We start from the raw sequence: 15,096 nt of genomic DNA, 5'->3' as shown, positions 1-15,096 counted from the left end.
ATAATCACCCTACACGTAGATTGGCCGAACCCTTGTCACGTTTGAGACCGAATCTTAAGTTGCATGCACGTTTACTTACCAAAATTTAATCGCATTCTTAATTAGATTTTATTTTCTCCACCAAGGCCCAGTACTCAACCTTTTCAAATTAAACTTAGGGAGGACAAGACAATAAATCTGACCACTAAAAGAAGTGCAGCGCTTAGATGGGGTTTCACTTTTACCTCATAAGTTGATGTGCATTCTTTAACTTGAAACTACATCTGAGAGGGATCAATGTATTGGCGCTTTCACTCACATGGGGAGCCAAACGAGCACACAGTAAAGGGACAGAGGGCCCCCAGCACAGAAACTTGTCACTTCTTCTTCACTAGATTTGTCATGAAATAATTATAGCATGATGTATTGGCTAGGCCCACTGATGATGAATACACAGAGCCTCAACCATTTTCTTGGACTTACATTAGTCATTCCCTGTTATTAAGGGAAATGATCATGAGTTATTTCCAACCAACAAATAACATGGACCCTTTGCTTATTCTTTTTATGAAAGTTGATGTGTGTGTGTGAGAGAGAGAGAGAGAGAGCATAATGAGCAAATGACTAGCGTCTTCCTACTAAGTACAGCAGGTTAGACGAGTGCCAAGAGATCCCGAACCCTAAAAATGGTTTCTTATCTTGAACATTGTATGGGAGTCTCAAAGAATGGCGGAGCTAGGAATTTTAGGCTGAGGGCAGGAATGGAGGCATGCGTAGGTAGGGGTGAACACGAGCCAAGTCGAGCCTGAGTTCAATCAGCTCGAGCTCGAGAATAGCTCGACGGAAGCAGCTCGAGTTCGACTCGATTAAGACTCGACAAACTCATTTGAATAGAATTGATATTCATCGTTACGTGTTGAGCTCAAGCTCAACTCGATTAAAGCTTGACAAACTTGTAAACTTGTTTGAATATATCGACTTGATTAAGGCTCGACAAACTCGATTAAGACTTGAGCTTGACTCGGCAGTTACGTGTTGAGCTCGAACTCAACTCGATTGTTTGAACGAGTCGACTCATGAACTCAAGCTCAACTCGTTAAGCAAATGACTCGGATCAAACTCATTCACGAGCCGAGCTTTAATGAGTCGAGCTCGAGTAGCTCAACTCATTGTTCACCCATATGTGTGGGCACCATGTCGCAGTTGCGCATATAAACCAACCAAAATGTTTATTCTAATATTGATATTTAAGGTTATTTTTTCTCGTTTACATATTGGTTCCAATTCAAAACGTAAACTCTTATAACTGGTGCTCCTTAACCATATTATTTTGGCTCCAGTCCTGGCTAAGGAGCACTAAATATATAAATGAACATATTTTCTAGAATATCAAATATAAAAATAAAGAAATCTTGTGGGGCTGTATCTAAATCAGTTTGGTGGACTTCCTCCAATAATATTAATGAATCTGTTGTGGTTCGATGCAGTGACCAACTTCAAATATATATTTGAAAGTTTTCTTAAAATTATATAGTTTCTGAAAGCCGCTCTGAAATTCAAATGCTTTATCAAGCCTCCTTTTGGAACTTTGAATGGTGCTTTGGTCCAACTATCCTTATGAGCCAAGAAAGAGATAAATTCTTTTTCCTTTCTAACTTTATGCCATTTTGGAAGATTCTTATATGTAACAGCTAACCTTTTGCTAAATTTTCTTGTATAAGTTTGAACGAGTAACAACCACTAAATAGACAGGATTGACAGTAACGTGGACTCTCTCTCTCTTTTGATATCTATCTATATATATATATAAAGTGAGTGAATTATAACTCTAACAATTTAGATTCAATACAACCATCTGACCAAGGTCGTTCATATGAAAGTAGATGGATGGTTGAAAGAATGAATGAGCTAATACCAAACAAAGAAAATACCAATCACCTTTTCTCTTTATTTTTCCTGTAATCATCTTTCATGTTGGATCGAACAACTCTAATTAAATGACCAGGTGACTATAAAAAACTAAAGTCACAATTCAATCTCGTTATATATATATACATATATACTTTTAGAAAGGTGGATATTAACAGTGATATTTAATAAAACTTAATTTACATAGTACTCATTATAAAGTGTTTACTAAATTGATGACTCATAATCATGGATCTCCACCAAAGCCTAAATTTTTTATAGTGCTTCCGGAAAAAACAGTCATGGTTCATGGACATGCAGTCCGCGTCTGGAAACTTAAATATCAACATAAAATTTCATTCCTTTCATGTTTCCGATGAACTCTAAGAAATCTTTGATTTTCAAATCTTGTTTATACATTAAATTAAAATAAATTCACATTATTTGAAAAGTAAAACTAGCGTCTACAATGTGCATTACAGTGCATACAGGAAACATGTGCAAAACGTTTTAACAATAACTGATTTATATTAAGATATCAACAAGAAATATAAATATTGATGACTTGCACATATTTCACATGTATAGGCGGCTCCCGAATCAACAATGACATTGCCATTAAGCAACATGAATGTGTTTATCAAAGAAGTGGTCCAAGATGGTTCTCCAGTTTGGCATTCATCTTTTTTACTATATATTTCTCTCTCTCTCTCTCTCTTACCTTTTATATATTTATGTATTTGACAGTGACGATAATTGACATCACGTCTGCTAGCCGGCAAGCGTTTGTTTTGTCAGAGATGACAATACATTGATAATAAAGAAAAAATACTGTCGGTTCAGATGAAAGATACCTCTAAGTATCCAAGGCAATGTGGTTCAATGGGTGACAGTTTGATCTATTTTCAAACTTATAATAACTTAAACAAGCACGACGATGTTTTCTTTTCTTTTTTTCACAAAAAATAAAAACCTATATGGCAGCTTTCATGACGCAAGATTGTGTTTGTTAGTTTCTTCAAGGAAAAAAAAAGACGATTGTCTTTGACTCGGAAAGCCTAGATCCTTGCTGCTTTGGCTGGACGCTACGCGTGTGCATTGATCCAAGCTTCTGCAAGGATTCATGGAGGTTTTGTGTTATAATTAAGGAGAGAAAGAGACTTGCATGGTTGGCGGTGATTTTTGGTTTTCTTTTTAAGCAGGATCAGTTCAGCCATTAACTTATATGTTATCGGAGTCGTTGACGGAGAGGATTGATGGCATTAAAACTGTGGATGGATTTCAACAAAAATGAGAGAAGCAATGATGGGATTTCATGGGTAGCTAATAATTGAGAACCATTCGCAGAAAAAAATCTTTTTTATAAAATATATGCCCGTTTGTCCGTTGTGTTCCTGCCTGTGACATTTAACAACCAGTCTGCACCCGAAACAGGAAAGATAACAGCACAAAAAGAAAGAAAGGTTCACGGAGAGAGAGAGAGAGAGAGTGTGTGTGTGTGTGTGACAAGTATATGAAAAGGAGGGATATGCCCGTGCGCCAGCGCTCTCTCCTTCTCTGGGATCCAATCGGTGGTCAAGAAGGGGAAGGTCTTGTGGGTCCTGCGACCGAAAATCAAGGCCTACCATCTGCCCAGTTGTCCGTTGGTTCGCGCCCGATAATGCCAGCAGGCCATCCTTCCTTTGGCTGAAGCCTTCAATTGAAATTGGTTGGTCCTTTCTATCTCCTGCGGACGCTTTGCAGGATGCGAATGGAAGAAGGGAACGATCTCTCCCATTCTCTGCTCCATGTTCACTTCCGGTAACAAGTTGGAACCTTCGTTTCTTTGTGCTGCGGATCGAATGCTTTACAGCCTTTGCCTGTGTTTCTGATTATAATCTTCAGCTTCTTTCGTCTTCTGATTGAGTCTCTGATCTCTCCCTTTTTATGTATTTCACTGGCATTTCCTTTTCCATTTCAGAACTTTTGCGTTGCCATGATACTTCTATTTTCGTAAAAATGTGGCAAAAACGATCTAGTTTACCATGTTGGTTGGACTTAGCAATAGGTTAAAGAATCCACACTCTCGTTTTCCGATCAGGAAGAACAACTAGCTTCGAGTTTTTGGGTTGTACAATCACGATGTTCTGTCAGTTTGTCGACGTTCGTGTGCTGCGGGGCTGTCAACTTATGACGTCTTGTCAACTTGGTGACAGAGAGGTGGCTTTAATTCATCCACCCACATGAGAAACCGTTTTGAGCGTGGTGGTACATAGTGGTTAGTGGCTTAGTGCATTTATTGATTGGACTTGCGGCTTGTCATCTTTGTCTGACACGCTTGTTGGTATCAAGTCCGACTCCTGGAGCTTTTGAGAATAAGAGCGACTTGTTAGTTGCCCCTGCTTGGTGAGTCAAAGATGAGATCGGATACGGTTTTTTGTTATAGAAGAGTAAAGGAAATGCCCACCTTTCTTTTTAATTTTCAATTGAAATGTACTTATGTTTCAATTGTTTTTAATATTCAATGGAACTATACTCAGTCCTCAGTTCACTTGATTCCTAAAGGAACATCGAAGTTTTTAATATCCGATAAACTGAAAGACCTAATTGCATATTTCTGTTTTTCTGTGGCAATTGAAATTTTGTGACTAAATCTTGGTTGTGTTTCCAGAGATCCTTCCACTTTGCGGCTGCCAGGACTTCCACATGACAGAAGATCATGGTGGAACGATTTTAAGCAGTTATGCTGGAGGATCTTCCTATGCACTATGGCAGTGTTACTGATATTCGTGATACCTGTGCTCAGGCTGATCTTTGTAAAATCTAGCGATCCTAGCCAAGAGGTATCAATAACTCTTTTCATTCGTTGTTGCACAAGAAACATTGACTGTTTTAAATGATATTTCTCCTGACACGAAACAGTCTCCTAGTTGTCAATAATTTAGATATCGTATTGGACTTTATATGTATATGATTTTGTGGGAGTGTGTGGAGAGAAAGGGGGGTGGGGGGGAGAGAGTTGGTATCACCACAATTTAACTGCACTCACTCTTTCCACAACAGGACTTGTAGAACATACTTCTTTTCCTGTTTTCCTTTTTGTGCTTTTATTATATTTACTGCATGACTAATCTAATGCAAAAAGGGGAATAAAGCAAAAATTGAAATGTGAAATAAGTGAAAAACATCGTATCTGCATACTGGGAGTCTTTTATCTACATTTGAGAACACTAAGTGGCCTCCACTATTACTCTGTCTGAAAGCATGTCAACATACAATTGTAAACTCGTTGATTTGCACAACTTAAAGGCTTCCATTCTTCCCTTTCAATGTCTGCATGCTCAAATGAAAACATTATCATATTGATGAAACCCAAAATTTATGTTTTTTATATGTACATTCTCTTTAGCACTTGAATGGAAACTTCCTTTCTGAGTGCCCAAAATTCCAACAGGATCTTATTTCAGGTGGACAAAGGTGTTCCCTTGTGGGTCCCACAATCCCAACTATATCTTTCAAGTTTCATGCAAGTTGCCAACACGTCTTACATCCTCAAGCCAAGCTTGCTGTCCTACAGTCACCAAATTTGTTTCTTTATTTGTGTGTTCTTCCTTGCTCTTTTAGCTTTTATTCTCTTGTTAAGGAAGACATTCATGTAATGTCATTTGTTCTAGGATGTTTCTTTAATACACGTAGAACAGTGAGTATGTGGGACAAGCTTTTATCATTAAATGTAAAAAAGTGTTTATGATTTGGTTGTTTAAATTAGAGGATATTAGGGGGAAAAACTGAAAAATAATAGCAAGTACTGTTTCTGTGTGCACATCCAAGCATTTACATGCATGCATGTTCCAAAACAGGTATATGAGAACTACCACTTCTCTGCAGAAGGGGAATTAAAACGAACGGATATAAAGAACCCTGCTATCTTCCAAGATTTCTCTTATATACACTTTGTTTCTGGCAATATTACCAGTATCTATATCTTGTTTGGAAATTTTACAGAAGATTTTATAAGCTTTCCATACACTGATTATCTTTCCATGTCTATTCCTTAAAAGTGAACCAATCTTCTTGATTGCAGCTTGTTTTCCAACCCCTGGTAATTTTGCTTCGATTTTTGATTTCGTCTATATCGTTCATATGCTTGTGCCATATTGTTTGGAAACATGGTACAAAAGGTATCCTTTTCCTCACTGAAGAGACTCAGGAAATGGAAGAAAAGCACAAATCGATCATGAAGGTATCTTTTTTTTTCTTATTGTTTCCTTACCTTTTACATGAAATAGGAGCTGCTTTATTGCACATCCAGTTGTTGATTACTGATTTATGAAGCACAGCATGAGCAAGAATTGTATTTGTATTCTCTTACAAGATAACTTATTTTGTAATTTCTTTTTACATGACAAGCTTGTTTATCATGCAGACCTGCCGCATTCAACTTATCAAACTCTTTCTTCCCTTATTATGTGCTTATGTGGCACACAAACTGTGGCTTTATCTTACTGTTAGTTTGAAACCCCTGCCATTTGGGTTCAAGAACAAGGCACTTGACACCATCATTATTGCTGTTGCTCTATGTTTGTCATGGTGTTTCGGAACAGGGACATACTTATATGCCTGTACACTCTTTGGGGAAGCATGTGTCTTACAGGTGAATTTCGCACTGCACTTTGTCAGGAACATTAAGAAATGATAATCATATTGCTAACAGTAGTTTTCCAAGCTAAATATTTATTATACACTTCGTGTCTATTTGAAGGAGACAAAGATGAAACTGTATAGCGATCTACTTCGAAGAGGACTTGATATTGGGTACTACTTCAATGCTTACAAGACGGTTCTGAAATGCTTGAAGGCTACAAGTCGCCGTTTCAGGTTCTTTTTAGCTATGACTGGCGGTATTTCAGTATGTGGTTTCTTGGCTTCATTATATGAGATAGTAGATGATGTCAGAACTGGAACCGGAATTTTGCTTTCTGGTGATTTGATGGTGAGTATGAGATTGCATTATTTGCTTGCAAAATATTGATTGTCTGAGCCACTTGATCTAAGTGAACACAGTTTGATGCATAATCTGGTAGTAGAATCTGAGTCAGTTTAATGTGGTGAGTAGTACAGATTTCTTACACAAAATGTGATATTTAAGACAACAACCTTAACATTTTGCATGATATTCATTTCTGTAATTTTACCTGTTGAATTCTCAAACGAAATCTTTTTTCTTTAATCAGTTATAAGCTGTTCTTATTTGATTGGATATCCAAAACCTTTATGGTGCAAGAATTTGATGTTCAGTTCTCAAGAGCTACATGCACTTAGATTCAAATTTGTATTTGTTTTGTCATCTAGGTTTTATGCTGCTGCGACTTTCACTTAACATGCTACTTTGTGCTTCAATCTGCTTAGTGCTTCCCTGGGTTCGAACTTTTCAAGTATGAACATCCCTTGTATTTGTCCTGCTATTTACTGAATCATGAATAGCTGACAAAGAATGGTGGCAACACAAGAAATTTGTTTGAAACCAAGGAAAATCCACCCATTCAACAAGTCCTTTCTTTCAGCAGTGGATGTAGGTCTGGATATTCTCTTGTTGTACTATGGAAAAGTGTCTCATAAATTACAGAAATACTCAAGTAGAAAATACAAGCTTGGCTGTTGTTTTTTATACCAAAGTGCATTATTTATTGCATTGTCTGTATGAGTCAGTGTACATGCTCTGAATCTGTATATCTGTCTCCTGATAATTTTTCTTGATTTCAAAAGATTAGATTGAAAGAATATGAAAAAAAAACAAAAAAAGAATAAAATGATAGAAGAAAGCTTTCTTTAGTGCTAGGAACAAACTGATACCTCATTCAAACAAGTGAAACTTGGGAGCTGCAACTGCAAACGAAACAAAATAAAAAGGGTTACTGAGATGTCCAAAACTGACTTTGTGGCTATCTCATGAATAGGCATTTTAAGTGCTGCAATTAGTTAAGTGCTTTTGGTATTGGCTTACCCATTGGTCAATATCCATGTAAATTAAGCTTGCATGCCCCATGTAGTTGGCTACTTATCACTAAAGAACCCTATTTTTCTTCAGCCTCACTCCATGAACCACCTGGCCTCTACGTTTTCATAGGCATAAGTCCCGGCGGGCTTCTGTGCTTATTTGATCCTTCAAAAACTGATTCTTATAGTTCTCAACGAATTTCAACCTGGGCTCTTCATCGTCCTGTATCCTTAGTTTGGCTTTGTCCTGTGTCTAGCATTTGTTTTTCTATAAAGTTCTTTCCTTTGATTAGAGCTCCCGTTGTGCTCAATGTGTCAAGAATATTTTTAAGCAAAATAGTTGTTTCTTGAATTTGGTGTTTCTAGGTCATTTTCATTAAGCAATACCCCCAGGAAAAGGTCATCCCAAGGGAAAGCCTATTTGTACTCTCAGCAAACTTAGTATATTATATTTATTTGAATCCCAACTTGTTCCTGTCTCATTAGGATTAATCTTCAGGCTTCCTTTTTATAGAATTACTTAGCTGGAAATTTTTCTTTGACCAAATTATCTGATTGCCAGATTAAATTAAGGGGACAATCTTGTATGTGGAAAAAGTGCTCACAGAGGGGGTGTACATGGTTGAAAAGACAATTTCTCCCATGGGTTAGGTTGCTAACTGTTCAATAGAATATGTCAATTCATTTCCAACTTTCTAGTACCCCATATGTTGGTGTTCTAAAATATCAGCAAAGATGCTTCAAATTAAACTTTGGATCTGATAAGCATCTTAAAATAGTGATGCTTCTATTCTCTCATTGATGAGCTTTATATATACATTTTTCATGAGATGTTAAATTAGATGTGACTTGCATTCTTACTTGTTAATGTTGATACAAGTTAATTAGCTGCCAAAATGACCTTTGTAAGAATACCACATGCTGCAGCTTGATGAATTTACTTTCACAATCATTTCTTTCTTTCACCTGTAAGATCCTATTCCTAGCTTAATCCCATAAAAAGCGTAGTAACCAAACGGCAGGTTCAATATAATAAAGTACTTTTTGGATCTATACAACTGTAAACCTCAATATTGCAGCAATTATGTTTCTGTGATTCTTGTCTCCAATTTCTTCGAATATCTCAATATTCCACAAATCATTGCATAACAAATGGGTGGAGAGAAAAACCCAACTGCAACAGAAGGATGCCCTACATCAAGTAGGCATATGTCACTAGAATTTAGTATCCTGGATTTGACCGCTACAATTTCCAATGTTCCTGATCCCCAGCTCAAGGTTTGTTCAATTGGGTGGTCCAGATTTTCTGTACTAATTTCTATTAGCAAATATCACATTTTTTTTTAAATAGCATGAGTTGAACACTTGATCTAGAAAGTAACAAACAAAGATTCATGAACTAATGCTTGTTCTGAAAGTCTCAATAGTAATAAGATTGCTGGAAGCTTTTCTTAATACTGCTATCAGTTTATTGTGATTTCGTATTGATCTTAGCCAATTGAGAGGACTATGCCCATAAGGGTTTCACACATTGGACTAGGTGCATTGACTTAAAGCCTCCAAACAGATGGCAGTTTAGAGTTCAATACCTGGAGTCAACTTTCTTTTGTGTTGAGGCTGAAACTGTGTTTCTGATGGTAAGGGAAGGGGTGCTTGCACCACTTACATCGATTGTTATGTAAGATGGAGCATAGTAAACACTTAGCTCCCATGTCGCTGTCTGACACATCCAGAAAAAAAAAGGTTTATTTTCTGTTCTCTACCTGGAGATTTCACTTATTTTCAGTATCATTCGTTGGCAGGTTATTGGTGTCTGTTTAACATTTTAATATAGTAGTACTTTCTTCCTTGGGGATTTGCTCATGTAAATTAATTAATTAGGAAGTTGCTGTTAGTTTATGCGATCCCTGAATGTGCTATTGATAACTTGTTGCCTCGTGATATTCAGATTGTAAATATCGTAAACATAACTGGATGGATTTTCTGCCTGAGATCAGCTTCTAGAATAGCTCATTTGCATCGACGCATATTAAAATCTGCATCTTCCATGAATGCAAATGCCACACTTGAAGCAATGAGGAATTTGCAACCATTATTAATCAATGAAGCAGCTGAAAAGGATATACAGAATGGAATCCGTTTGTTTTCTCAGTTTCAGGTGGATTGGGCTGGACGTTCTGCATTAGGTATGCAACTTTCATATTCAACATTCATGATATCTTGCACTATCAACCTTATAAACTTTTTTTTTTTGTGTTTTTTCATTAAGCAGTAGACTTTTTGTCCAACAATACTGCGGGAATATCCATATATGGATTTGTGCTTGATCGCTTTTTTGTACACACAAGCATTGGTGCTCTTGCAACAACGACCTGGTTTGTATTGGGACGATCATTGACTTGAATCAGGTGCTTCATTCGTTATATTCTCCATGAATGTACAATATATTGTTTTGATAGCAGTAGCTGATTTATTTTGGTTCATGTATGCCAGCAGAACAAAAGATGTCCATGTAAATGATTATCAATTAAATTATGGTCTTTATTCATGCGATTGCATAGAACAGTGGTTTTTGAGAATTGGCTTGTTTCAATTATCATGGTTCATGAGTGCCTGCTTGTGTGCAGTCATGAATTAAGATAGCACTCTATCATTCTTAAGTTCATGTCCTTCCAGACACAGAATGACCATAAATCAATCATATTCTTAAGGCATTGTATTGGGGCAATACTTGCTGAAAATTGGCTTGCTTTAATGCCATCAGCAAGCAGTCTAATGGCAAGTTCAAAGTGATTAAACTTAATTTTGCAGAAGAAAAGCTCTTAGCAAGTCAGATCAAGTTTATGGTAATAGCCAAACCTCATTGTCAACGAGTAAAGGCCCTTCCCATCAAGCAAAGCTTGGTTTTCGCATTCACTCATAAATTGCTGCTCGTTTTTTGTTTCATTCCTATTGGCCCCTTCCTTTGAGGCACAGGCACTGCCTCAGAAGGCTCAACGAGCTGCACATAGAGAAGCTTGTGTACATGGTTCAGGCCGGCGACCCCAGTATACAATTATTTGGTGTTTCCTTTTCTTGTAATTAACTAAGCCACTATCCATAGTTGAAGGAAAGTTTGCCATTGTGAATCTGTGGTATAGGAGGACTACAGGCTACAGCTGTTCAGCCTAAAGTCAATTCACTGGTCACCATAGAAGGGAGATGCAGGAAGCTGTTTGACTGAGAGACAAAGCACCTAAGAAGTTTCTATATATATATATATCAATACTCTCAACAGATATTAAGGCAAAAACCCAACAACATGATTTAACTAGCTGACTTTTTAAGTAGATGCAATTATGCAAACGGCTTAGATATTTTTAAAATGGATCCCAATTATTTAGGTGTGTTCTTTTTATTTCAGTAATATCGTAGAGTTAGGTGCAGATTTGGATCTCAATTTGTGTGTTGGGCTCCTTTCACGCTTCCCTCCAACATATAACCTGCTTGGGCACATTTGGCGTATTTCTGAAACATTTCTCAAGATTTTGGTATGTTTTTGAAAAATTAAAAGATTAAATGTTCTTCTTGGATACTTTTTTGTTTCTCACTTCAGATGGCAAAATGATAAGGCCCCTAAGCATGTAACAGCAGATGTAACAGAAAGCAACTTCTGGATATCTCTAACGACCATGAAAGCAAATATGATCCTGATAATACTTGAAACTAGTGTCTGTCATTGTCGCTATTGCCAATGATTTGATATTTTTGCTGAAATCTTCCCAATAAAAAAGGGCTGCAATCTGATGGCATGTGAGATCATGTGCATTGCTGCCACGAGCCTATTGTGTCGACCAGTTCCGTATCGGCCCGTATTGACCGACATCAATCGTATCAGTATGGCTTTGGTCTGCTGGTTTTCAAAAAACATGTATATATTTTTCGTTTCGTAGTTATTTCGAATTACTTTCAAATTATTTTTTGACACAAATAAATAAAAACTTGATGCTTGTGTGGTGATACATAAGCATGATGGATGGTTCCTTGTGACTTATTTTAAAATCCCCTTTTCTTTTTCTTTCTATTGACATGACTACTCTTCACATTAGATTTGCCTGTGAAAATAAAAGAAATTATAAGTAGTCCTCGAATAGCATAATTTAAGGGGATGAAAGAAAAGCTCTGGGGGCAAAATTGTTCAATTTGAGATTAGGGTTCATATCTACTCGCTAGACATATGATGATATCTGAGAGCATGTCATCTTATGTATCCTTGGGAATTGAAGCATTGCTTTTGATTCTTTTCATAGTACAACATACTTATACTTTGAGAGTGGGAGTTTGAAAATTATGTCACGCTATCAAACGCCTCCGTCAATGATTCTTCTCTTGCTTTCTTTCGATGACTCCAGTTTTCTAATGCATCTGCCTTCAACAAATTTAGCACGTCTATGTCCTGCTCTTACTCAGGTCGCAAAGCAGTTCTAAACTCAAGGTAGAGGGACAAAAGAAAGGGCTTCAATCTCTTTGAAGTATCTCCCATCGCAATCAGATGTACCGGTACCATAGAATAGACTATTTATACCAACGTTTTCAAAATAGACTTCTCAATTGAATCGGTCAGCAAAAAGTTTGAGAGAATTAGCCGAGTCCAATCGGAAACAGTCAGTTTGCAAATTCGATGAAACAAAAGACATTTTTTAAGCAAAAATCAAAGAGCAAAGAAAACAAAAGATAAAACAATGAAAATATAAAAGAATAATACACACAGTAAATATGTTTTGTCCACATTGAATCAAATCATCTATCAAATCCAAAAGCACCGAATCGATTGTAATAGGCCAATTTTGGTATTGCGGCTTTTAGTAGTCGTGCAATCCTCTGTTTTCCAGATTTAGGAAGGAGCCAAAGTTTCAAGAATCAGAAGTGTATGAGATCCAAAACGTCGATCATGGTGAACTTATTGGCGGCCACAACAAGGATTATACCGCTGCCCATTTGTATTATCTGAGCTCATGTTCTTTGTCTTCCAATTCTAATCTATCTTGCAAGCAAGAGAATTTTGTCATATTGAACTTATAAATACTGCAGCTATATGATCTGGAACTTTTATTAATGACAAGGGAAACCACGATCTTGTTCACCAAATGGTTCAGTTTTTCATTAGAATTGTTTTGTGTGAAAACTGAGAACCTTAATGCCCTTCCTTGTTCACCAGGAAAACTCCCCCAACTGTGTAAGAATGTGGTAGTCATCCACAAAGATAAAGAAGAAGTTACCTATATATAAACAAAATCTAGGTGCAAGTGCAACCAATCTTCTTCTGCTAATTCATGGAAATCCAAAATTCAGAAACTTTTCTTAACTTGTTTATGCTAAATTAACCATCTAAAGTAACAAAAGCAGTTCAATAACGCAACAAGAAGGGAAGCAGTAAAGAAATGGAACAAGAAATTGTGCATTTGTTGTAAGAAAAGGATCCTTTGGATTTCACATCATATATTATTATGTATAGTTCTCATTAATTTTGATATATCAACTTACATTCAAGAACTTAACATAGCTCTTGATGAACTCTGTACACATCATTTTCTCAGCCTCTATAGTACTATACCAACTCTTCATGAACCTGCTTCTACGGGCAAGGGAAGTCATCCAGGCCCAAATATCTAAACTGTATATCATCCATGGGATCTTCCTTCCGGAATTTCGGATACCTGGAACCTTTCATCTCAAGAAAGAGATTTAAGTTATCAACCAGCTTATGGAAGACGTTGCATCCTGCACACTGACAAAAAGCACAAACAATCGCTTCAGAACAAATCTAATCCACAGAAATTGATCATAAACAGAAGCCCATGTGTAATTTTGCTCCAAATTCTGCTTAAATCGATGGCAAATCTGCCAAATCACATAATTGAGCCATCAAATTTCATTTTTCCTCTATTCTCTTTTGCATTTTCATACCGAAAGTGTGACCTGAAATGCATATTTACCTGCACAAAGACGGTGCCATCCGTGTAGGCGTGGGGATTAATGGCGCGGGTGGTGCGGTGCCCACAGACGTTGCAGGTGAACGCAACCCTCATGCGACGGCGAGGAGATCGAGTAAAGAGCGACCATGGAAAGGTGGAGACCTGTTGAGCAACAGAGTCCGGCTGATCGCCAGCCGCTGGGGACGGTGGGCCTTCCATCCCCGAATCCGTCGTCCATCCTCTTCCGGCCGCGCTCAGAACCAAGCCCATCGCTTCGTCCTGTATCAATTGCAAATGATCAAATGCTTTCGGCAATTATCTCAATTCAAAAACAGATAAAAAGAAAACAGCAGATGAACAGGTCAGGGGTCCCCGAGATAGGGAGAGAGAGAGAGACCTTGGAAAGATGGGAGAAGGAGACTTTATCTCTGAAAAGAGGAACGATGGCGTTGCTATCGGGGGCAGGAGATGATGGATCCTCCTGATTGCTGCCATGGTGGCCTGAGAAAACATCAGGAGAAAAACAAAAGAAGGGCATCAGCCATTCGTTCAACTCGTGTGTCTGATCGCGAGAGAGGTAGAGAGAAAGAGAATACCAGAAAAAGAAGAATTCCTGCTCGAGAAGAAGATGCGGAAACGAGAACCATGATGTTGGTAGTTGCTGCGGAGAGTTGGACGAAGAAAGGCGTCGCATCCTCTTCCGGTGACGTGAGGGCTGAAGATCGACGATGATCGAGGGATGGTCGAAACAGTTGCAGCAAGGGACTCCATTTGCGGAAAAGAGAGAGAAAGGGAGAGAGAAATCAAACCACAGACCTGTGAGCCTGCGAAAAGATCTGCTCCAACCTCTCCCCCCTCCCCGTTCCATCCTCCTTCGCGCAAACCTCGATCTTTTTACGACCCCACAGAATCTTTTCTCTTGATTCGCCGCCTGAGCTTTCCTACCCACTGTGCGCATCTGAGAAATACTTTCCCAGACAAGACTGAGGTTCCATCCTAAACACCCGTTTTTCTGAGATCTTTTCCCGAAAAAAAAAAAACCAAAACAATTTTGGAGCCTGTAAGCCCTCCATTTTTTCTATCTTCAGAGGTCTGGGTGGGCAGTGAGCTGCAGGAATCAAAATAAGAACACACCGTTTACACAATCTGCATCATCGTAACAATCAACCTGTATGCTATACCCCTTCATACAATCAAAGAATCCACTTATAAGTAGCTTTTATGGATGTTTTAAGTATAGCACTGAATCAACATCACTATTTACATTTAGTGAAATCGC

At 37.8% G+C, this 15,096-nt stretch overlaps 2 protein-coding genes across 2 annotated transcripts; one reads left to right on the top strand and one right to left on the bottom strand.

Annotated features, from left to right (window-relative positions):
- Positions 1-3,300: 3,300 nt before the first annotated feature.
- Positions 3,301-10,411, top strand: LOC116248639 (uncharacterized). The gene is made up of 7 exons (XM_031621545.2): positions 3,301-3,687; positions 4,538-4,709; positions 5,951-6,109; positions 6,293-6,520; positions 6,629-6,859; positions 9,812-10,049; positions 10,136-10,411. Exons 1-7 carry the CDS (start codon positions 3,632-3,634, stop codon positions 10,264-10,266), a joined length of 1,215 nt encoding a protein of 404 aa, XP_031477405.1. The 5' UTR covers positions 3,301-3,631; the 3' UTR covers positions 10,267-10,411.
- Positions 10,412-13,303: 2,892 nt separating this feature from the next.
- LOC116248414 (uncharacterized) lies at positions 13,304-14,777 on the bottom strand. The gene is made up of 4 exons (XM_031621188.2): positions 14,414-14,777; positions 14,215-14,318; positions 13,839-14,096; positions 13,304-13,630 (listed from the first exon to the last, which is right to left on the bottom strand). The coding sequence occupies exons 1-4, from the start codon at positions 14,586-14,588 to the stop codon at positions 13,478-13,480; spliced, it is 690 nt and encodes a 229-aa protein (XP_031477048.1). The 5' UTR covers positions 14,589-14,777; the 3' UTR covers positions 13,304-13,477.
- Between the last annotated feature and the right edge of the window lie 319 nt (positions 14,778-15,096).

This window comes from Nymphaea colorata, chromosome 2 (genome assembly GCF_008831285.2).
Source record: "Nymphaea colorata isolate Beijing-Zhang1983 chromosome 2, ASM883128v2, whole genome shotgun sequence".
NCBI lineage: Eukaryota > Viridiplantae > Streptophyta > Magnoliopsida > Nymphaeales > Nymphaeaceae > Nymphaea > Nymphaea colorata.
The sequence above is the reverse complement of the archived record's forward strand: the minus strand, read 5'-3'. Positions and strand labels throughout refer to the sequence as shown.

Bases quoted from the DNA above. Each gene is read 5' to 3' on its own strand.
- LOC116248639 (XM_031621545.2), top strand. From the start codon at position 3,632: ATGCGAATGGAAGAAGGGAACGATCTCTCCCATTCTCTGCTCCATGTT. The intron at 3,688-4,537 runs GTAACAAGTTGG...TTGTGTTTCCAG, and splicing joins CTGCTCCATGTTCACTTCCG to AGATCCTTCCACTTTGCGGC. The intron at 4,710-5,950 runs GTATCAATAACT...TCTTGATTGCAG, and splicing joins CTAGCGATCCTAGCCAAGAG to CTTGTTTTCCAACCCCTGGT.
- LOC116248414 (XM_031621188.2), bottom strand. From the start codon at position 14,588: ATGGAGTCCCTTGCTGCAACTGTTTCGACCATCCCTCGATCATCGTCG. The intron at 14,319-14,413 runs GTATTCTCTTTC...ATGTTTTCTCAG, and splicing joins CAGGAATTCTTCTTTTTCTG to GCCACCATGGCAGCAATCAG. The intron at 14,097-14,214 runs GTCTCTCTCTCT...CAATTGATACAG, and splicing joins CCTTCTCCCATCTTTCCAAG to GACGAAGCGATGGGCTTGGT.